This window comes from Gallus gallus, chromosome Z, assembly GCF_016699485.2.
Source record: "Gallus gallus isolate bGalGal1 chromosome Z, bGalGal1.mat.broiler.GRCg7b, whole genome shotgun sequence".
NCBI lineage: Eukaryota > Metazoa > Chordata > Aves > Galliformes > Phasianidae > Gallus > Gallus gallus.
In genome coordinates this window covers 1,654,711-1,678,037 of record NC_052572.1, presented here as the reverse complement: position 1 = coordinate 1,678,037, position 23,327 = coordinate 1,654,711, and the positions used below count along the sequence as shown (strand labels likewise).

Genomic DNA, 23,327 nt, shown 5'->3' with positions numbered 1-23,327 from the left:
GTAATCTGAGGATTGGTTCCACTCTACAGCCAGAACTTCTCAAGGGTGATCTTTGCTGTCCAGAAGATCTGTGTCTGTGTCTGTGCCTGTCCTGGCACAAGCAACACTGTCACCTTCCCCGTTGGAGTCTGTTTGGTCCCAGGACTGTTCTGGGTTTTTGATTATGCACTGGATTAACATGTTCTTTACAAAGCAGACATTTGAGATTGAGTGCATGATGTGACTTTCATATCCCCGGTTGTATTGGAGGTGCTTCCAGCTAATTAACACTACTCCCAGGAAAGTAGCAATAGCATGAGAGATAATGGCCTCAAGTTGCACCAGCGAAAATTTACTTTGGATATTAGGAACAATTTCTTCTCCGTAGAGCACTGACGCCCTGGTACAGGCTGCCCAGGGAGGTGGTGGAGATGTGGCAGCTGGGGACGTGGTTGGTGGGCATGGTGAGGATGGGTTGAGGTTGAACTTGGGGATCTTGGAGGTCTTCTCCGACCTTAAGGGTTCTGTGACCCTATGACCTGCTTTAACCAGCTGTTCAGCAGCTGTTTTACAGAAGACTTGCATAACTGAGAGCAGGAGCTACGGTGAGTGTGCCCTTATCTCAGGCATCAAACAGTCAAGAAACACTCCACCTCAAGACACAAATTATTTGTGAAGGGAATTGTTTCTTCATCTCTCTTGTTGTAACTACTTGCTCTTTTTGTATCTGGTTGTTTTTTTTTTTCTTCATGGTGTTTCTATAGGGGTGATTTTCTGTTTCTGTTGTAGCTTTAGGCATCGAGTATAAAGAGGCTGGAAGTTTGTCCCAGCTGAAATATTTATTTTCCCCCACGTTTTAAAATGTTAAAATAACTCTTTCTATTGTAAATTGTTATTTTTTCATGGGAAAAAAAAAACAAAAATACAAAAACAAAACAACAACAACAAAAAAAACCTGGAGTGCATGTTCTTGAATAGATCTAGAAGGGCCTGAAATCCTTGGTGGCTTGTAGGACGCTGTCCAGCTTGGTCTAGGAGCAGGTTGTAGATGCTGTGCTGGGATAATTCATGCTGGTGGCCATCCCAGATCTGCAGCTTGAGGCCCATGTCCTGAGAAGACCCTTTTATCTGCCCAACCTTAGGCTGTAGATTGAGTGTGGGAGATCTTCTCTAACATGAATCCCCATTGGAATCCACTGTTGTCTTCAGTGGTGGCTTCACCTACAGACCAAACTTTACCTTTCCACTGAGGACAACCACTTGGAGATTGCAGAGCTTCCATTTACTGCATGCTCATCAGGGAGAGCTTTCCCCTTCTGCGAATGAGATTTTCCATTGTGCACTGAAGTACCAGGAAGAAATAACTTTTGAGCTGGCAAAGGGAGCAGGATTAATTAGTTCGCACCGCAAAGCTCTGCGAAGGTGAAAATTGCAGTATAAGTGAAACATGTGATTATTGCTAATTAAAATGTAAATGCTAGATGTGACAGCTAGGAGGGTGGCTGGCAGGGTTGACATGCACAGCCTCGCTGCTCCTAAGGGGATGCAGAGTTTGGCCGGGAGGATTTGCATGGATAAAAGCAGCTGCTGGCAATCTCTCTCCCAAGGAGGTGTTTGTCTCCAACCCCAACATTTGGGATGGAGATTCCCTCTCCTGGTGGTAAATGTAGACCTGGAGTGGTGGCTGGAGCCTGCTGAGAGCTGGGAATGAGAGCACGCAGATCTTCAGGGTGTTGGAGGAGGCAGGGAGAGTCCTTGTCTTTTGGGGACATCGGTCCCAAGGGAAAAAGGATGGGAGCATATAACCATCAGTATGTTTGTATTGCATTGTGCTGAGGAGGAAAGGAGGTGCGTTCTGCCATTGGTGTTACAGCTTCTGTACGCAACTGAAAAACTGGTTAACTTACCCTCTTTCAGAGTTGGTACTGACTTTAGGGTATAGCAGCCTCGAGGTGTTCGGGCTTGCTGGCTTTGAGGATGGAGAACATGCGGTGGGGCCATGCAGAAATGGGCAGCAATGCATTTTAACTCTTATTAGGTAAATCCTACACCTTCCTTCCAGTCCCTTGTGCTGGGTACATCCTCCAGCCCCAGCAGGTAGAGGAGCACAGGAGACCCAACCAGGACATGGGCTTTGCCCAGAATTATTCACCTTCCACATTTTCGGCATGATAGAGTTGAACATTCTGCACTCTTTGATTTAGGGATTTTTCATCATCTCAGGTCACTCCTGAAGCCCTTTGGGAGCCTCTGAGGAAAACTTCAGGAGCAATTACCCTGACAAAAAAAACCCCTTTCTTCCCAAGCACCTCGTGTTGTTTGGGTAAATAGAGCTGGTTGGGTTGGTTGTTCTGGTTTTGGCTTACTCATCTTGTCCCGTGGGGTGCTGACTGAACAAGAAAGCTGTGGGATGTTTGACGGCAGAACAAGTGTGAGGAGAAGAAAGGAGGACATTAGGGACAGCCCCTGAAGGGACAGGTGTTACTGGGGTGGAGTGTTGGGCTGGTGAAGCCCAAGTATTGTCAGGTGCATGGGGAACTGGACTCAGCTGCGGGCTAAGCAGGGGGAAGAAGCAAATGAAGGGTTGATTTGGGGCACGGGGGTTTGGGTTGGCAGGAATTAAGGGTACATCTGCAGTTTTAGAGGATGTAGGATATGCGTAATGAACCGTCATGAAGCCATAGGAGGTGTTATTCTTCTCCATGCATGCACTAGTTTACTGTAGTTAAATCTCTACCATCATTTTTTGTCTCTTTGCAATGCAAGAAAATTCCATCCAGATGTATAAAAGGCCTCAAGGAAAACACAATGGTGCATGGGCACGGGTCTTGAGATGCCGGTGTGCGTGGCTCAGGAGCAGCAGCTCTCCTGCTTGGCCAGCTCAGTGGTGTTCATGGGTGTGGGGTGGCACTGCCCTTGACTAAAGCCAGCTGTTTGTTGTTCCAGGAAGATTGGGATCACAGCAGCGGTGGGAGCGCAGGATCGCGGCCAGGGTCGGGCTCCAGGTGTGGCTCTGGATCGAGGTCTGGGAGGAGCAGCCAGTTCAGGCACACCACCAAGGTACACCTGGTAGCCATGGGGAGAGCTGGGTGCTGGCCTCGTGTCCTCTGCTTGCTGTGTATGGGAGGTTTCCAATGGTGTGCGCTGTCTGTGTGCCTCCGTGTAGGGTGTGATGCGTGTTGGTGTACAGATTGCTGCCCTATTCGTGCCCAACCCATCACCTGACTGCTGAGGAACGCGGCTGTCCTTCAGCCTCGGGTTCTGCTGAGGTGTGCCTTTCTGTTGGGTAAGAAGGCTGTGTGGTTGAGCACGGAGGAAATTTGCTTTTTGTCCTTGAAATCCTGGAGTACTTCTGGTCTGGGAAATCAGGAGATGCCTGTAATTGCTTTTTTGGTGAGTCTTTGTTAGAGGTTGACGGAGGAGCGAACAGCAAATAGGTGGTGTTACATTATGACCCCGAGTCCAGCACCTTTCCAGGGCTAGATGGAGAGTTACCCTCCTACCCTACAAAAAACATGGGGAATTTGCTGCTGATGTGATTTTAGGGCCTTTCCCTGCCTGAACTCAGTCCAGGGACCTCCATCTGCATGCATGAGTGTTGGCTGTGCCAAAGGCCGGGGCCAGCATTCAAAGTCCTGGTCCATCCTTGCATCTCAAGCATCCTGGAGTACATGGAGTAATTTCCTGAACGGTGCAGTGATGGTTTGGGGCTGGGGATTGATTGAGAAGGAGACTTCTGCTGCAGTAGCACACGCCACAGGATAATCCTTCTGTTTATACCACAAACAGCACTGAGACCGCTTGGTGCTGCTCCCTATTAATGCAAAGAGTGGTGATGAGACATGTTGCAATAGTGCCACGGAGAGCATGATTTTGCACTTGTAGAGAGTTGCTGGGGAATGGTAATGAGGAGTGGCAGGAGAAACCGGTGTGATACTGAGCTGGCTTTGGGAAAAACAGAAAAAAGGGCAGCATGCATCTAAATGCTGACTTTGTGGGGAATTTGCTGAGGTTGCATGTGTATGTAAGCAGGCAGAGTCCACGTGGGGGGTGGCGTACTCTGTCCCCGTCACTGTGTGCTCTGGGTGTAGGTTTTGGTCACCTGAGTGCGTGCTCATGAGATCTGGAGGACAGGTTATAAAGATACATGTATAGACCGTTCCGGGGGATAGGGTTCATTTTACTGGATCTCTGCTGTCTCTGAGCGTTGATGACTTTCTCACCAGTGTGTCACTCAATCACTGTTCCTGTCGGCTTAATTAATTTGCAGCAATTCTAACCCCTTCACAGTGAAAATTAGTATCTAAGGCTGAGGGTTGGGTCATGGGGAGCTTCATATTAAAACTGCTCACCTCTGTAATTGCATTCCTGGGGGAACTGACAGCAAGGAGCTGCTTCTCTTTAATACACACAATTTATTTTTTCTCCTGGACTTGAGAATTGGCTTTTCTAGTCCTATGACAGTCTCAGCAGCACACTGGGAGCTGCTGGTGACCCGAGGCACAACCCAGTTACCAAGGCAGGTCATCTGAGGCAGCAAAGACTTGGAATGACCACAATGACTCATGGCTCAATGACAAATGTCGTTATCATTGGGCCCCAGTGCCAATGTCACGAAGTTGGGCTGGTATCTGGAGCATCCCTGAGAGGTGGTGGGGACGTGGGCTGGGAGGACCAGGAGCTGCAGCCCTGTTTGGGTGGGAGCACCCAAACATTGCCTGAGCACTCGCACCCCTCTGACCTCCTCCTGTACTGCTGCATGGGAAGCAGCCCCACAGTTTCCACTAATTGCTGGGAGTTGGGTCCAAACTGGCCGCATCCAAGCAGGAAGCTGAGCGCTTTGTCTCAAGATTGAAGAAGGAGCTCTTGAGAAGCTCTCTGCTGAGCTGAATTTGGGCCGCGATTTCAGAACACAACGTGCTGTTAGGAACCCATTCCCACGTTATCAGAAATTCTGGCTGCTTGTGTCTTGGTTGCTGATTGGTCTCGTTTTCATTGCAATTACTTATATGCTCCCATCCTTATCCCCTGAGCCCAAACACTCAGCTCCTGGGACATGCCACTGCAGTTGGTTCATTGACAGGTACTTAAACATCCTGTGTTAATAGGAAGTGGAAAGAGAAATAGATGTGTCTGCAAGAAGAATTGGTTAAAGAAACCTTTAACCAAAGAGGAAGTAAAGATGAAAGATCTTTGGTCTTGAGAAAGATCTTGAAGTCTGGAACTTCATGTAGGAATAGTCACTTTTAATTATTTTCTGTGTTATTTGAAAACAGCAATTCCTCAGGAAAACTTTATGTGGTGGTGTAAGTACAGTAATGGCTGTGCCTGCGTTGCAAGAGTGTTGTGTCTACGAGGAGACAAACCTGTTTGTTGGAGAGTATTGGTAATAAGTGAGTGTATTATGAATAGGAAGTAGCATATCGATCCCACGTGAGTCTGAGTTGAGTCTGATTTTGTGACTGCCACTGACAGAACCCAATGTGCTGTGCCTCTTTGCTGTTGTCTGCTTGTGAAGTGTGGTGAGGGCAGCCCTCTGCTTGTGGGGAGGGCACGTGGGGGCCGGTGATTGTAGTAGAGCTGTGAAGGACAAGAAGCAATTTAGGGTTTTGGCTTAGATGCTTTTCCACTGGGGAAAAATTGGAGCTTCAATATGGGGTCGTGTCCTTCTGTGAGACATCGGTGGAGCAAGGAGAAGCTGTGCCACCATGACTCCTTGAAGAAGCAGTCGCCACAGTGGTGAAATTCGGAGGTGTTTCACCTTGTGCTTCACTAAAGGCTTTCCATGTGCTTGTTGGTGACAGCCCTTGGAGCATTAGGAGCCATCTGGACATGGCCTTGGACATCTGGCTCTTGGTGGCCCTTCTTGACCTTGCTTGGACAGGTCACCTTGGAGGTGCCTCCCCACGTCAACCAGCTGGAATTCTGTGGTCAGAATGCCAACCTGCCCAATGGGTCTGTGTTTCTTGGAGGCCACACGCCCACATTGGCAGCGGATGTTGGGTAGGAGGATGGGGCCAACATCAACCCACATGTTGTCCGCTCTGTGTTGTCCACAGCTTTGTGTCCCAAAGGCTGAAACCTTCCCTTCCTGCCTCCAAGTGCACTTCTGTAGCTAGCAAGTGGTCTGTGTGTCGCAGCAAGGCCCCTTGAGTGGGGAACGCTGGGTGCAAAGTAGAGCCTTGCGCCATATAACCACCTCTCCATCCTTCCTAGAATGGCAACAAGGAGGGCTCCCTTGACATGCTGGGCACCGACATCTGGGCTGCCAACACCTTCGATTCCTTCAGGTAAGCTGGTGTTAGAGGTTTGTGCGTGGGGACATCTTGTTGGTGCTCAGGTGGGCGCTGCCACATGGCCTCCATCACTGCTCCTCACGTAGCCCATGGCACTAAGCACCAACAACAGACTTCCTAGTTGGATATTAGGAGAAACTTCTTCTCCAATGAGCAGTGATGCAGTGGCACAGGCTGCTCCGGGGGTGGTGAAGTCCCCTTCCCTGGAGGTGTCCAAGATCTGTGGGGAGGTGGCACTGGGGGACATGGTCAGTGGTATGGTGGGGGTGGGTTGGGCTTGAGCGTGGGGATCTTGAAGGTATTTTCCAACCGTAATGATGCTGTGAATGTACTTAAAGCATTGTGTGTGCTTAGGAGAGGCCTGCAGGCTAAATGTCTCCAAAAGGCACTGATGGGACTGTTGGCAATCATCTGAGAGCCGCACAGGCGAGGCTGAGCTTTGAGCTCTGCTCCTGGCCTTCTTTCTCCCACTATAACTGCTGCTGTGATCATGTGTTTGCTCTGCAGCTGCTGAGCGGAGCTGCTGCTTCAGCATGAGAAAAAACAAGTGTGCTTCCCTGCTCAAGCAGCAACGGCTCAAGCAGTGAAATGTGCCTTCTGTCCAGTGGTACACATTGCTGTGCTGTGCCCGCAGCACTACAGGGGTCGAGCTCTCACCTGAGACTTGCTCCAGGTCGCTGGAGTGGGGAGAGCTCTGCACTGCATAGACTGGAGCAGCCTCTGCTGCAGTACCTCCTTGTTACAGAGAGCAAATGCAGGTAGCAAGGCGTGTGGTCTTCATGATGCATCTGCATCAAAACTATGGATTTAGTGCAATCAGCACAGAAAAAAGCATTAGTGCAGCAGTGTGAATTGGAGGCCTGTGGCATCACGCTGCTCAGGTGGTGCTTCCAAAGCACCAGCTGTCCTCATCTGCAGGCTCAGGTTTGCTCCTTTGCTGTAAGCATGATTTTATTGTATCAGCAGAGCACTCACTCTCTTTGCCTCTCTTTGTTTTGCTCTCCCAGTGGTGCAACGTGGGACCTGCAGCCTGAAAAACTAGATTTCAGCCAATTCCACAGGAAGCTCCGGAACACCTCCAAACATCCACTGCCCCACATCGACAGGGAAGGGTGAGTGCCACGTGTGTGCAGTTACCCCAGCCCCAGAGCTGCAAGTGAGGTGATGCTCTCCAGGAAGAAAGGAGCTTCTTTGCAGTGGGATTGCTGGCATGGTGGCATGGTCCGTATGGAGGACGAGCTGGACCACATTCAGGGTCTGAGAACTTGGCCATCTTCGGCTCATGTGGTTTAGAGCAGTGCTGTTTGGGGTTGTTTTTTTTTTTTTGCATTGCTTTACAGAATTCGTTTCTAAGCCATGCTGGATCCAAGCTACATTTAAGAATGTTTTAGGGAAAGGTCATGGTTACAATTCCCACAAGCAATAGGGCTTCTGTGGAAGAGCAGAGTATGAGCATGGCCCATACAGATCGCTGTTTCATTCAGTGCAAGCTCTACTGTTGAACACACCTAATTTCCCTTCAAGTGATTAGATGTTAATTAAACTCCAGTCCTCCTTCAGCTGAGGCCCATGTTTCTTACTGCTGCTGTTACCAGGAGCACTGTAGTGCTGTTTGGACAGACATGGTGCAGGGTGATAGGGCTGGGGCAGCATTTCATTTGGTGTCAGTGTCTTTGTGCCCATATGAGAGCATTTTGGAAATGAACTTCAGAGACCTTTTTGTCTTTATGAGGGCCTTCTGCAGTGAGAGCTCATCCTCCCTGTGTGCCATCACGGAGAATTAACATTGGTTCCAGCGAGGTCTCACTGCTCACGTTTTTGTTTGCTCTCTCTCTGCCACAGGCTTGGAAAAGGGAAATACGAGGATGGTGACAGCATCAATCTGAACGACATCGAGAAGGTCCTCCCAGCATGGCAGGTGGGTGCTGATGTGTGCAGAAACCACCCACGCTCACACGAGGCTCAGATCTTAGAAAAGGAGCTTCTGAAAGCACCAGGCTCCAAGTGCTGCTCAGAAGCAACCATGTGCTGATCCAGTTGTTCCCCTCTGCGATGCACGTGCCTTGTATGTAGTACCACTGCATTTGCTCCTTTTCTCAGCCTGATTCCCCTCTAGATCTGTTCCTGCAGCTGCTTTTTGTGGTTAGTGACCACAGTGAGTGCTGGGGAAGCAGTGCTGTTGAGGAGGTCAATTTGTGTCTCAGTATTTCCCTTCCCAGTGCCCCAGTCCTGAAAGCAGCTGTTTTCTCTTACGTGCTTCATCTGTCTGGGCTTTAGGTCACAGGGAAAAAACACTGGGGCCTGCTGATAACGACCCAATGACTCTGCAGAATGAAACTGCTCTCCCTGGGGAACCATTGGAATAATTGAAGAATCAAAGGGAGTTTCCCAATGTACTGGGACTGCATTTCTGGGGCCACCAGCTGTGCCCAGCACCATGTGCTCCAAGCTGGAAGACCCAGTGAAATGCTTGGTTTGGTGCTTTGTATTTTATTTTGGTTTTGTATTTTAGTAAAACACTGCATGACTTGGAGATGCACCCACCCTGGCGTGCACTGCGTGCATATGGGAGCCAGGAGCCATACAGTTACTGGTGGGGATTTGTCTTTTTTCAGTGTTGACAAGTAAAATGCTCCCTGACAGCTGCTCTAATCCTGATGTGCCGTGCATTGGATGTGAAGGTGATTGTGGAGAGGTGGTCGTGCTGCTCTTCAGCACTTTAGATAGCTCTTCGGGATACAGTATGTGGAAGCATTGGGGAAAATACAGTGTGAGCCTATGAAAGGAAATCGTTTGCCCTTTGGGGGGCTTCGCCTCGCTGTGTCATATCCCAAAACAGGCTCTTCCCAGTGGAGGTGCACAGATCCTTGTTCTGTCTGTGCTTTAAGGTCTCGTGGGTTGCTTCTGGTCCAGCTCTTTGGGCACATCTTGGCATCATCCTCTCCATGGATGGGTAGCAAGCATCCTCCAGTACAGCTATGCTACAAAGGATGCAGCAGATCCAGCAGTTAGAGCACCAGACTGTAGAAGGGCAGTGAGTCTTACAGGTTGCTTTGGAAATTCTCTGTCATGTACAGCATGAAATTAGGGCTAATTTCTTTAATACACCCAGCTTCATATCTGTATCTCTACTCCTATTTTCACTGACCCACTGATGGGTGCGGCAGAATATTCTGGATATGGGGACATTAATCCATAGACTTGAGTTTTGCTCATAGAACCTATCAACAGTATTTCAATAGCATATTGCAAGGGACATCTGCGCCTTTTTGGTGAGGAAAAGAAATACGGAACAGAAAGAATCAGGGGGGAAAAAAAAACAATAGGAAAAACAAACCCTCCTCCAAATGCTCTTTGCATCGCGAGAGAGAAATGCTCTTCCCAGCCTTTTGTTTCGACTCTGCAGAAGGTGTTCCCGCTGCTCGGAGCTGCTCTGCCATCTGGTGGGAGCTGCAGGCAGAGCCCTCCTGCTCGCTCCACTTTGTCTCTCCTCGTTCATAGGATCTGCAGTTGGATTTGGGCACTGGTTCACCTAAGAGCTGCCAAAAAGTGGCTTCGGAAGAAAATGTGTAGATGAGTATTCCCCAGCCAGAAGGGCTTTCAGACATGGCTGTGTGTGCTGGGTGCACATACGGCCTGCAGGCTGACCCTTGGCTGCATGGTTAGGTAGTGGCAGGGAAAGGGGGATTAACGTGGAAGGCAGTGTTGGCGTCCTTCGGTTTGACATCTTCATTGCCTTGCAGCTCACTGCCCTGCACATCAAGTGCTGTGTTCAGTGCTGGACCTCTCACTACAAGAAAGACATCAGGGCCCTGGAGCATGTCCAGAGAGGGGCAGTGGAGCTGAGAAGGATCTGGTGGACAAGTCTTATGGGGAGCAGCTGAGGGAACTGGGGTGGTTCAGTCTGGAGAGGAAGAGGCACAGGGGAGACCTCATTGCTCCATACAACTCCTGAAAGGAGGCTGGAGTGAGGTGGGGGTCAGCCTCTGCTCCCAGATCACAACAGTAGGATGAGTGGTGGTGACCCCGTGTTGCACGGGGCAGGTTTGGGTTTTGGGTACTGGGAATGATTTCTCCAAAGATCAGTGATGCATGGCACTGGCTGTGCAGGGAGGTGGTGGGTGGAATCACTGTCCCTGGGGGTGTTCAAGAGCCGTGGAGAGGTGGCACCTGGGGACATGGTCAGTGGGTACAGTGGGGTGGGTTGGGGGATCTTGGAGGTCTTTTCCAACTTGATTGATTTTGTGATTCTGTGGTTCTGCTATTTGATTGCTGTCTTTCAGTTTTCTTTCTGATTTTTTGAACATTTCCATCATGAGTTTGGAATCAGAATACGTGTGCTAGTTTCTTTTCTGTAGTTCAGACATGTCTGGGTGCAATCCATTGCATCTCAGAAGGGGGCAGTTTACTTTCACCATGCTGTGGAGTCCTCATCCTCTCTTTCCTGCTCCTACTGCATCACAGGATACCCGGGACCACTCACTCAGTTCTCAGTTTATCCACCTCTCTGGCTGTGTGGGTTTGATACCATCTTCTCACTCCTCAGCCTTCCCTTGCACGCTACCAAACGCTCTTCCCTCTACTTGGCCACCAAGTGCTGTAGGAGACCCCTCAGCATCCCCCCGAGATGTCTGAGCTGCCCTGAGCGTAAAGAGCAGGAGTCCTGGTGGGAGCTCCAAGCTGGGGAGACATCTTCCCTCCCCCCAGATCCTGCTGAGCGTGTGGGCATGGCACCGCCTTCAGAGGAGGTTTCAGTCTCACCAGCCAGCTTCCCATCTCCCAGGGGTCTTTCCAATACTGCAACTGCTACAACCGCTGCGGAAAGCCCCTGGCAGAGAGCCATGGCTGAGCATAGGTCACGACGCGCTGAGTCTCACATCCCTGCTTGCTGAGCAAAAAGCCTTTATTGCTGTGATTTCCAGTAAGACCTCATCTTCCCGCGGTCCTTTTTTGCTGTGGCGTTGGACCCAACTGGCAAAGACCATTTCCTTGGGAAAAGGAGTGGGCTGGGGGGGACGTGGTCGCCTGTAGCCCTTCAGTGGGTGGCAGAGCAAGGCTCACTGTTGACCAAGGAAGGCAGGTTGCTATCTCCATGCAGCTCATCAGCTCGAGGCTCCTTGCAAGGGACAAACCGCAGTTCTGGCAGTAGAGCAAGATTGCTCTGAAGCCCTAAAGCAGGTCATTAGAAACAGTGTTTTCTGTCAGATTCACTGAAAAGGGGAGATCCTCCAGTGTTTTGGGGTTATTTTTTTTTTTGCTTTACGAGGGTCTTTTGTGTCTCAGACCTACAGTGAGCTGCTGCCAGGAGAGGAGAAGTTGGGGTGTCTGTGCCCTGGTTGGGCAGGCTGGGTTTGGAGACATTGTTCTGGGGGTGGAAGGGGTGGGGGTGACTGATCTCACACCCTTGAAGGTTGCAGATTTTGGCAGCTGGAAGGTGAAGTCAGTGTGACATCAGTGGCTGTGCGTTTGGGTTCCAGAGGTGTTTGGGGACTGCCAGTGGCCAATGAATGGCACGGGGAGCGTGGCCTTGGGGTTGCTGCTTGGTGACAGCTGGGACGGTGCACCCTGCAGCACTAGAGGGCACTGCAGCATCACTGCACAGCTCCAGAGCAGGCTCAGTGCAGAGGAAACAGGACTTTATTCCAAGGGCTTTATCCAAGCAGCAAGATGCAGAGTCTCGCACCCACCCTGTGCCCAGGGCTGGGACATGCTCTGCAGCCACGGCCACGGTGCCACCCAGCCCTTCTTGGAAATCCAGCACCTCCAGTTGTGCCCTTTAGCCCATTTGCATGGCTTTTGCAGATGTGGATTTGCACTGTTGTGCAAGGGTTGGTCCCACACAACATCCCTCACACCAAAGAGTGGTGCTGTGTGTTCTGGGAGGTCCTCACTTGCTCTGGAAGGTGCTGCTGCCCGTTGGATGTAGGGGCTCATCCTGTCCGCTTTCTGTCCTTTATCTGCCCCATGCAGAAGGATGTGCCAACCTCAGCAGGAGGGCAGTGGGGACCACAGTGACATCCACTGCTGAGCCATTGCTGCTTCTCAAACCCTGACTGTCCAGATACTGGTTTGCCCTAAGAACAAGAAAAGTGATGGAATTTGGGCTTATCTCTGGGACAGGATGGAGCTGCAGCTCTAGGCTAGGCTTATCAATGGGAATTGGTGGGGTTTGGAGGAGCAGGTGGGATGCAGAAAAGGAGCCTGGCAGCAAGCAAGTAGCGACTGAAGCTCTGGGGAGAGGAAGGGATGGAATGGGAAAGTATGTAAGGGTGGGCCAGGGAAAATATGCAGCTTCTCCTGAGCAGGAGCTATGGTTTGCAGCCAGCCATGGACATGAACAGAGAGGATGGGACAGTGGTGTTTGCAGGACAGGGCAGGAAGACCTGATATTTTGTTTTTCAGAGTTCTGCAGTAGTTCTAGACCTGAGAATTGGTCTTCTAGGGAATTTGCTGTTTCCAGGGAATTTATGTATGGGGACCAGATTGTAAAGAACAATGTTACGGACATCTGAGGCTCTCAGATATCGCCACATTGAACTCTGGTTCGAGCCCAGCAGAGAGCAGCCCAGGCTTTGCTCAGGCTTTTAGCTGACTTTCCTCTCAAAAGGTTTGTTTTCATGCAGCTCTGTAATACCTAAAGAAAGCCCGAAAGGTTTGGTTTTGTTCTTTCCCAGTCCTTTCTATGCACCATAACACCAATCCCTGCCCCCAAAATCCTGCCCGAATTTTAGTTTAGCTTCTAGAAGGTGTTACATCTCCTTTGTTTTCCCAGAGGATTCATTAGAAACCCGAGAGGTCTTTTTTAGCACTGCCTTGAATTCTGCTGAGTATTTCCCTGAGGTCGGTTGCGGAGCAGGATGACGTTTAAAAACTTGTTGAAGGGAGCAGAAGGAAAAAAAAAAAAATCCAAGTTTATAAGGATCCCAAACAAAAGCTGAGTTCCTCTTTAGCCAAGCAGGTTTCTGCTGGCTTGGCCACTTTCACATCTTCATCCCCCTCCCCACTCTCTGTGAAGTAATTTTTTTATAAAATACAGGGAAAGGAGGAATTCCTATCCACAAAGCAGAGGGATGGGCACACATCCCTGCTGGCAGAGGGGCTTGCAGAAGCACAGCTCCTTCTAGCAGTTCTGCTGATGTGGGCTGTCGTCAGCCCGTGTGTGACAAAATAGGGGCTTAATACTTCCTGCAGTGTTTAAGGTTTATCCCTGCCCAGAAGATGCTTCCCCAATGTGCTGCCTTTCCTCTGCTGTGATGGAAATAGCGACAGCACAATGAATGAGACCAGAAGCTCTTGCAAGCGCTTCCTGCCTGCAGGCAGCAGGTAAGCACATCTCCTTCTGTGCTGTGGCTGAGCACACCGTGCTGCCTGGGGAGATGTATATATAGCCAGGGTGTAAATATAGGCTATTCGGTGGCAGGATGAGGGTTTGCTGCAATGCAAGGTGACTCGGTCAAAGACTGTCCCTTAACTGGGGAGTTCAGTGCTGGACGTGACGCCCCTGCATCTCATTCATGGTAAAATAATGATTGTTTGTGCAGGGTATTACATGATGTGCTCCCTGTGGGAGCAGACCGAGCTCAGTAGGCAAGAATCCATTCAGCTTTCCTATCTGTTTTCTCCATAGATTATGATTTTTAAAATACCCTCTGGGTTGTCTTGTTTTTTAAGATACTCTTTGCACTTTTCTACCGGCTCTGGAGATGGCAAGAGCTTGGTTGCTCGTATGCTAGTACTGTAGTACCATAGAATGATGGAATGGCTGGGTTGGAAGGGACCTTGAAGGTCATAGAACCACAGAATGGTTGGGTTGGACGGGACCTTGAAGGTCATAGAGCCATAGAATGGTTGGGTTGGAAGGGACCTTGAAGGTCATAGAACCATAGAATGGTTGGGTTGCAAGGGACCTTGAAGGTCATAGAATCACAGAATGGTTGAGTTGGAAGGGACCTTGAAGGTCATAGAACCATAGAATGGTTGGGTTGGAAGGGACCTTGAAGGTCATAGAACCACAGAATGGTTGGGTTGGAAGGGACCTTGAAGGTCATAGAACCATAGAATGGTTGGGTTGGAAGGGACCTTGAAGGTCATAGAACCACAGAATGGTTGGGTTAGAAGGGACCTTGAAGGTCATAGAACCATAGAATGGTTGGGTTGGAAGGGACCATAAAGCCCCACCCCTGCTGTGGGCTGGGTGTACCCCCAGCTCAGGCTGCCCAAGGCCCCTTGCATGGTCTCAGGCACCTCCAGGGATAGGGACACTCACACTTTCCTGGGCGGATTGTGACAGCATCACCACCCAAGGACATAGGACAGCCCGTGGAGAGAAGACTGTAGCATCTCCAAATTTCTATTACTGAGTTGCTGGGCTGAAGGTTCTAATCTAGATTAATAGAAATAGCGGAAGGAATGTGATACAAATGTACATGTGATTTAAGTGCTGTGTATTGGCAGCATACGTATGAAGAAACAGGATGGAGTTGTGGTCTGCAAAGGGGTCCGTAGAAATGCCATCCCTTATCCGTAGAGTGCTTTCCTGGTGGCTGTTGGTCCTGTGGCCAGGCAGGGTTACTCTGCCGTGCTTTTTACCTGCTGGTACTGCTGTAGAGAATTGCTCATTGTTGGGTTTCTCTTCTCCTTTCTCCTTCTCCTCCTCATCTCCCCTCCCCTCCCCTCTCCTCTTTTTCTTAATTCCTGTAATGTATGAACAGCAGAACCACAGGAGAATGATAAAGCTTCATTTCTTCCTGCTTTTGTGGCCCTCTTGATTATTTCATTTCTCATTGTATATTCTTTTGAGGTTCCCCTCCAAACGGAAAGCAAATATGTGTGCTTACAGGAGCAGTTTGTTTCCGTTTGGCTGAGCAAAACAAGCAGATATTGCAGCAGACACTGACTGCTTCTGCTTGGAGGTCCTGGGTAGGGAGCCCTGACAGCTACCCCACCACAAACATCTGAGTGACATTGGTTGTTAAAACTGGTGGGCTGCCTTGTTTCAGCTTTGCCATGGATAAATAAAATAAAAAAATCCAACTTCCTTAGCTGAGGCTTGCTGCACATTGTTAGGTAAGAATATTGAGGTTTGGGGTCAGCAGTTGCCTGGACGTGTTTTTACCAAGTAGATGAGAGTAGAGATGCCCTGTCCTGGTCTTTAATGGTCACCTTGCAATGATAACTTTTACCAAAGCCAGTTCTCCAAAGTCAAAAATGAATCATAAATTTGCATTTGTTATAGTTCAGAAGAAAGCAAGGACCTGAGATGCCATCCAGTTTTCCAGCAGCCCTACAGGTGCTGGATGAGGAGAATCACTCTCACTGCAAGGTTCTGAGGAAGCAGAATCAGGCCCAGGTGGTGCCTTTGTGCCTGAGCTTGAGTCAAGATGTTGGCTGTGGTTGTTCAACAAACCCATCTGAAAGGTCATGGAGAACCAAAGAGGGCTTGTGAGCTAGGTTGGTGCTTGGTCATCATTGGCAAGGTTGGGTGCAACCAACGGTGTCACCACTAGCAAGGTTGGGTATAACCAACAGTGCTACCATTGGGAAGGTTGGGTGCAACCAGCAATGTCACCATTGGCAAGGCTGGGTACAACCAACGGGGCCACCGTTGGCAAGGTTAGGTGCAACCAACAATATTACCATTGGCAAGGTTGTGTGCAACCAAGAGTGCAACCAACTTGCTTTCAAAAAGTAATCTCCTTGTATGCATATGCATGCATGCATTTTTATCTAGAAAGCCAGTTCGTTTGTTGTAAAGCTCGGGCTTTGCCTTGCTAGGTGTGTTTTGGGGATCTGCTGCCATCCCAGAAGCGCGCAGCATCATCCCACACTGTGTCTCAGCTCTACGTGGGTAAGGCCAAGCAGCTCCATTCCTGGCCATCAGAAAGGCCAAAATGTGTATAAACCAGAAAAAAGCGAAATGTGAGGGGGAAATAAAGCCACTGGTGTGTGAGCACCCACCTTGTACGCTTTTTCTGCTTTTAATTTCATTTTTTGTTCCCACTTTTTTTGTGCCTGGCTTAACGGTTAGAAGGCTGCGCCTCACTTCGGTTTTTCCAGTCTGCTGCATCGTGTGACCCCTGTGACTCCGAGTTAAGCCTCATTATATAATGGCGGGCTGTTTTTTTGGAAAACCTCCATTTAATCCTTTCTGAGCAGAATTTGCTGGTTTTGTTTTCTTTCATATCGTCGCCTCGCTTCCCCCCGCCCACCCCTTCCCCGGCGCGCGCACGCTGGAGGCGTCAGTCTGGGAGCGGGGTCCTTTCTTCCTCTTTTATTTTTTATTTTCTTCAAGTCTGTAGAGAAAAAAAAAATGGTTTATTTTCGTTTGCCTGAGCTCCAGTGCCTTTCTGCGCCGCCGGGGGGAAGGACTACGTGATGTGCAGCAGGTATTTTGTGAATGGAGCGCAACCCTGTGACTCCCCGTCGCTTGGCTGAAGGGGGGAGGCAGGGGAAGGAGAGAGACAAAAAAAAAAACCCCAGTGACTCCATACGACTTGCTCTGGCTGGAAAACTTTTTCAGCGCCGCGGTTCTTAAGCCAGGAGGAAGCTTTCTTCTGGCCCAAGAACAATAAAGGGGTCAGCAGCCTGATCCTCCCTCCTACACCCTCTTCCTTCCATTGTGAGGGGTATGTGCAAATATCCCGGGCTGCTTCTGCTGGGGCCTTGGGGACTGGAGCTGTGCATGTGACATTAAAGAGAGACTCTGGAGCAGCTCTGCGAGTTTAGCAATACTGCGTTGCAAACACAAAAATAAAGGGAGGAAAAAAAAAAACAACAAAAGAGGAGCCTCTGAGGTGCTCTATTTCTGGTGTAGCATTAGCGCGTCGGAGGTGTTCGTGGAGAAGGTTCTCTCAGGAGTATTTCATAGGATCATGGAGTCACGAAGGTTGGAAAAGACCTCCAAGATCTCCAACCCCAGCACTCCCCCACCGTGCCCAGACCATGTCCCCGTGTGCCACATCTCTGTGGCTCTTGAACATCTCCAGGGATGGGGATTCTGCTCTCTCACTTGGCATTTTACCTTCACGCAGTGAGGAGCAGCCTATCCTTGCCATGCCCCAGCCTTGACGTAGGTGCTCCTCCATCGTGCCGCAGCACCTTCCTTCCTCTTCCTCAGCAGAACGATGGGGTGCTCACCAAGGCCACCTGCATCTCTTTGTGCCCAGGGGCTGCACACAGGTTGCAGGACTGCTGTGCATTCCATGGTCATGTAGAGGGAAGTGTTCAGTGGGCATGGTGGGGATGGGTTGATGATCGTCCTTGGTGATCTTGGTGGTCGTTTCCAGCCCTTACGATTCTCTGACTATAATTTTTTCCTGAACTCAAAGCAATCACCCAGCAGCCCTGAGTGCCATTGCAGAGCACACTGCGTTCTGCCACCACAAACAGCAGTACTCCTTCCAGATGTCAGCAGGGCAGCCACGTGGCATTTGACATCTGCCAGACCTTCCTGGAGGAGACGGTGGGACCTGTGGACCTTCGCGAGAAGGTGAGGTCAGTACAGTGCGCTGCACGATGCGCTAGAGGGAGAGTGGATGGCGCTCATCAAAGGGTAGGAACCCACCCCTGTTTATTTTTATCCTTTCTGCAACGACTGGTGGACAGCACGTGTGTCAGCTCGCCAGGCCTTGGCACCGAGCAGTCGCATGAATCACGACGGTGATTTTGCAGCAAGGCAGTTCCTGCCGTTATTATCTCCTCGCTGTGTCGATAACGTGTCGCTGGCGATGCTCAGGATTTCCTCACGCTCCAGAGCTTTCCTGAAGCTCTGGAGGAAGTCGCCGTTCCAAGATTGCACCTCCGTGCTGAGAACCGGGGGCCGGCCGTGAACGTACGTGCGACCCGACATGATCCAAAAAGCGCCGTGACTCCTTTCCCCGTGGTGTCAACATGTGCCTCCTCCTCCTCCTCTGCAAACGCCAAGCCAGGATCCCGGTGATGCAGCTCTTTGCGCTGCTTTTCCTCATCTGGAAGAGGAAATAGTGCATGACCGACTGTCGCCAGCGAGGCCGTGGAAGCGTATTGCGGGTGTTAGAAGCATGCACAAGAATAGATTTGTATTTACTCTGCCTGTCCTTAACTTCTGAGAGCTGCTGGAGTGAGGCAGCAGCTCTTCCCTTTTCCTAGAGATCTTCATCCAGCCGCATGCAAGGCTGGATGGAAAGTTTTTTGGCCATGCAGGAGGATATTGAAGATGTGGAGCAGCTTGGAACTTGGATAGGGTCACACAGGCTTCCTTCACGGGTGCTTTGCCAAAGTTCCTTGGTTGTTTGGTGCCGTCAGTACAAGTAGCACAAACAAATCAGGTGGTCGTGCTGGGGAGAACTGACTGTTCAGGAGCAGATTGGAACAGAGCAGAGGATGGTTGGGAATGGGTTGGATCCGAATAGGTAGGGGAGGAGATCAGGACTTGGTGATGTTCCATGAGTCTCTTGTCAAGTCTAGGCAAGTTGCTGCTTCTTGATAAGATCAGTCCTGTTTCTGGAGAAATCAACAGCAAACTTTTGTCTCCTGTGCCCAAGTTTCCAGCCTTCTGCTCATCTTTTCTGCTTATCGCAGAGTCGCAGAATGGCCCGGGTTGGAAGGAACCTCAGGGATCATCTGCTCCAACCTCCCTGCCACAGGCAGGGCCACCAACCTCCACATTTCATACCAGACCAGGGCCCCATCCAACCTGGCCTTGAACACCTCCAGGAATGGCGCATCCACAGCCTCTCTGGACAGCTGTTCAGCACCTCACCACTCTCATAGGAAAGAAGCTCCCCTTAACATCCAACATAAATCTTCCCTCCTTCAACTTAAAACCATTTCCCCTTGTCCTGCTGTTATCTACCCTTTCAAAGAGTTGACTCCCCTGCTGTTTATAGATTCCCTTTAGGTACTGAAAGGCTGCAGTGAGGTCACCCCGCAGCCTTTTCTTCTCCAGGCTGAACAAGCCCAGCTCCCTCAGCCTGTCTTCGTAGGGGAGGTGCTCCAGCCCTCTGATGATTTTTGTGTCCCTCCTGTGGACCCTCTCCAATAGCTCTCTGTCTTTCTTGTAGTGCGGGCTCCAGATCTGGGCACAATCTTTGTGTCCTGCCTGTGCAGCTGTTAAGGTCCATGCTCGTGTGGGAGGGCATGGAAGACAGAGAGTCAAGCAGGAGTCTGGTGAGGAGACCTCTAGCCCGTTGGAAGCTCAGTGGCCTCTTGGAAGATTGGTCATTGGGTGCTTCACAGTGTGGTTGGGTTGGAAGGGACCTCAGAGATGACCCAGCTCCAACCCATCATCCACCAAGAGGCTTTGCAGAGTGGTGAGGCATGATCTGAACGTGCGCAGAGAGCCATGTCCGGGGCTCATCCTCAAGGATGGAAATCAGGATGGTAACGGGCTGTTTCCTGATCCTTTAAGGATTGTCTCTGGTTGGGAGCTGTGTACAGTAGGAGCAGTCATCAGCCTCATCTTACGTGCTCCTTGTCTCACCAGTTGGGATCGGTTCCTCCATGGAAACCATCAAGAATTTCCGTTATTTCCTTTCCCGAGGCTTTGTTTGGGTGGGGATTTCTGGAAGGTATTTCACAGGCAGGTGTAATTAATGAAAGGCATACTTTGCCCATGGATGAGGTTTCTTTAAAAGCCAACCTATCCCATGGTGGTAAAACAGAAACTGCTTGTTGCCTGGTCTGATAGAGGGGAGGTGAGGACAGGAGGAGCCAATAAGCCTGGAATCATCCGAGTTAGACATGAGACACCAGAGCTAAGGCCCTTAGCCAGCAAATCCTTCAAATATGTGCTTAATTTTAAGTCCCACTGACTTCAATCTGTTTACTCTTGTGCTTAACTTTAAGCACGTACCTAAGTGCTCTGCTGGCTGTCGGCCAAGGCAAATAGTGGACTTAAAGAGCAGATTCGGGCAAAGCAAGTGGTCTGCTGATGTCCCGCTGGGGCAGGGTGCTCTGTGATGGAGGGGGATGGCACTGGCACCTCCCAGCACATCCCAGCACTGATGGGTTATTCCGTGTTGGGTACTGCAGGAGTGATGCACTCGCCTTTTGGGGAGAATGGTAACAGTTTCATCCCTGAGCAGGTATTTCAGTGTCTCTGCATTTTGCTGCTTTCACAATGAAATTGTTTCCAAGACATTATTTTTCCTCTTAATTACGAGAACGTAGAGTTGTAGTGGACTGGATGAGCCTTGTTATATCACCAGGAGAGAAAGCCAGGCAGATACCTGACCTAACTCATAAATCTTTGCAGGCATTTGCATGGCTGCATTGACACTTACAACCAAAAGGATTCCTGCATTAGCACGAGCTTTTATGATGGCTCCATCTTTTTCCTTCCTACCCCAAGCTCATTCCCTGTTTTCATCCCCCTTCTGCTCATCCAGCCTGCACTCCTTGGTATCACGACTGTTCTGTCATCGTTTCTAATCAACGCATCACAGCCCCTAAAGTTAACAGCTGCCACCACGGCGTGCATGGAAACGAGCAGAGCCAGAAAGCAAGCGGTGGTATTATTTGAAAGCACCACTACCAGGGGTTAAGGGAAGTCTGCAGCTGGAACAAATATAGCGCTCGTCTCACTTCCTCAATAACTCTGCTCAGGGAGCGCGCAGTTGCCAGACGAAAGAAGTGTGGTCAGCCACTGAGCCTTTGAATGCAGCTCAATTTCCCCCCCCCTCCAACCCATGGAATTTATATTAACCTCCAGCTTTTCTTAGCTGGTGGGAAATTTTTTGCTTGCTTGTTTGTTTGTTTATTCTTTTTTGTCATTTTTCTTGCTTGGGTTTGCTGGAGACGGTGGTGCTCCTCGCTTGATGTTCTTCCTGGCCAAGAGCCATGGATCTTACATGTATCTTTTTGGCCTTGATAAGGAGAGAAGGACTGAGGCTGCTGAGTGCAGTAGATGCCTGATGAATTGATTTTGGAAGGGCTTGTGGCATTGTCTGCCCTCCCTGCACCCTTGGAAACAGGTGGGCAAGGAGCTGGATGGAAGCAAGGTGCCCAAAACCACTTTGGGTGCAGCACTCGGCGACCTCATTTAAGTTCTTGATAGCTCTCCATGATAGCTCAGACCTCTCCCAACCTTTAGAGTTGAGCTCCCATATTAACCACGACACATGCAGTCCTGCTACCCAGCTCCTACCCCTATCAGAGCTAAAAAAAGCCCTGCAAGAAGGGCTCATACCCTCCATCAGAGCTGAAAAAGCCCTACAAGAAGGGCTCATACCCTCCATCAGAGCCAAAAAAGCCCTACAGAAAGGTCTCCTACCCCCAGCAGAGCTAAAAAAGCCATAGCTAGGACGTGTGGCACACTTCATTTGTGATATTTTATTACTGGTTCTTCTTTGTCCCCTCTTGGTCCTAGCAAAACACAGCCTAGAGGCACCTCGAACGCAACATGAATTGGACAGGCAGTGGCCACCTCTCCACAGCCATCACAAAAGTAGTCAGAGCACATTTTCATTGGCAGAAGGGCTGTTGTGTGACTGGTGCCTGGAGAGTGGAAGCTGTCATTGCGCCTTTGATTGCGGTTCATCCTTTACAAGAGGTGGGAGAGCAGATTCTGCTGTCTTGCTACCTGTCCTGTAGTAGATTTTGGATAAAAAGCAGTTTTTTTCGGGAGTGTGTGTGTGTAAATGCATACAGATGTCGTATTTGGAGTCTGCTGTGAAGCAGATAGCAGTTTTGCTTTTCCTGCTACCCGGATCCAAAGTGACTTTACTGAGAGGTAGGCAGGGCATGGAGTGGGACTTTTCCAAGGGCACAGTGAGGCTTTTTTCAGAGTTAAATCAGTATGTGCGCAATGGGGTATGTTCTGAGCTGTGGCAGTGCCATGGGATCCTCTCTTGTTCTCTCTGGGCTGGGCTGGGCAAAGCGGAGACTTGAGAGAGGAGAAGAACCATTTCTTGGTGGTGTGGTCCCAGGGAAAATGTGTTCGCCACATCTTGGGAGGCTGAAAACAGGAATATCATAGAACCATAGAATGGCTTGGGTTGGAAGGGACCTCAAGGATCATCAAGCCCCAGCCCCCCTGCTCTGTTGTGTGGGAATGTTTCAAGCACATTGTGAGGGGCTTGAAGAAGGAAAGGACACTGATGTTCTGCACAGCTTGCTTCAGCCAGGAAGGTGCCAATGCTGAGTCTGTGAGAAGGGTGGAGCAGAAGGGACAGCCATCAGTGTGACCCTGTTGTAGTTGGGGTCCCCCTGACTTCAATGGCACAGGGTATGGATGACAGCAAGATATACCAGCTCTCTTAGGCAGAGGCCTCTGCTCCAAAACCCTCTGGAATCCAATCAAATCCACTGAGAGATCAACAAAAATTCAGCAGGGAAGTCCATGCTCTGCCTGTAGTCCTGTGAAGGATGTCCCTTTCTCGTGCCACATGCCACCACGGTGCAGACTGACCGGTGCACCAGGGAGGCAGGTCATCGTATATGGGTGTGCAAAGTGGGATCTGTGGGCTTTGAAGGAGACAAGAGATGGGGAAAGCTAGATTTGGGAATGTGAAAAATACAGAGGAAGAATAGACTTTAAAGAAATGCATGGTCCCAAAGGGACCAAAATAGCTGAAGTTACAAATATTCCCATGGCAACGTCACAACACTGTAAGTTCAGGCCAGAGCCATTCCGCCCTCACCCCCAAATTAGCAGCAGCCGAGCAGAATGCAGGGAAGGCTTTTTGGAGCAGTGCAGCCCTTTCTTACAGTCAGCCTGGGCTACCCATGAGTAGCCCCAAACTTTCCAACCTCCAACAGTTTTGTCACCGTCACCCAGCGTGACGTGGTCACCAATGGAGCTGGTGGCACCAGTGGGCTGGGGAGAGTCCCATGGCTGAACCCCAGATTTGAAGGGAGCAGGAACAGGGGGACCACACTGAGTTAAATGCATCTGCTCTGAGACCATCGCTGAGTGCTGAAGGTGATGCTGCGGCACGTAAAGGTGCAAGCAGTGCTGCGGTTGTATCTCTATTTACTGGATATGTGTATTTATTTCTGGATGGGACTTACTGCTGACAGTAAGGCTTGTTTTCAAGCATGACCGGGCTAGAGGAAATGCATACAAATAAACAA

General features: G+C 50.0%; 1 protein-coding gene across 17 annotated transcripts in view; it reads left to right on the top strand.

Moving 5' to 3' along the window:
• CTIF (CBP80/20-dependent translation initiation factor) overlaps positions 1-23,327 on the top strand; it is a 95,653-nt gene that overhangs the window by 24,619 nt on the left and 47,707 nt on the right. For 10 of the 17 annotated variants that reach the window (XM_040656615.2, XM_040656614.2, XM_015277402.4 and 7 more), the window contains 4 exons: positions 2,926-3,039; positions 6,196-6,269; positions 7,283-7,387; positions 8,118-8,193. In XM_040656615.2, coding sequence (XP_040512549.1) covers positions 2,926-3,039; positions 6,196-6,269; positions 7,283-7,387; positions 8,118-8,193 — 369 coding nt within the window. The remainder of the gene's footprint in view (positions 1-2,925; positions 3,040-6,195; positions 6,270-7,282; positions 7,388-8,117; positions 8,194-23,327) is intronic. The other 7 variants (XM_040656621.2, XM_040656619.2, XM_040656618.2 and 4 more) reach the window with 1 other exon arrangement.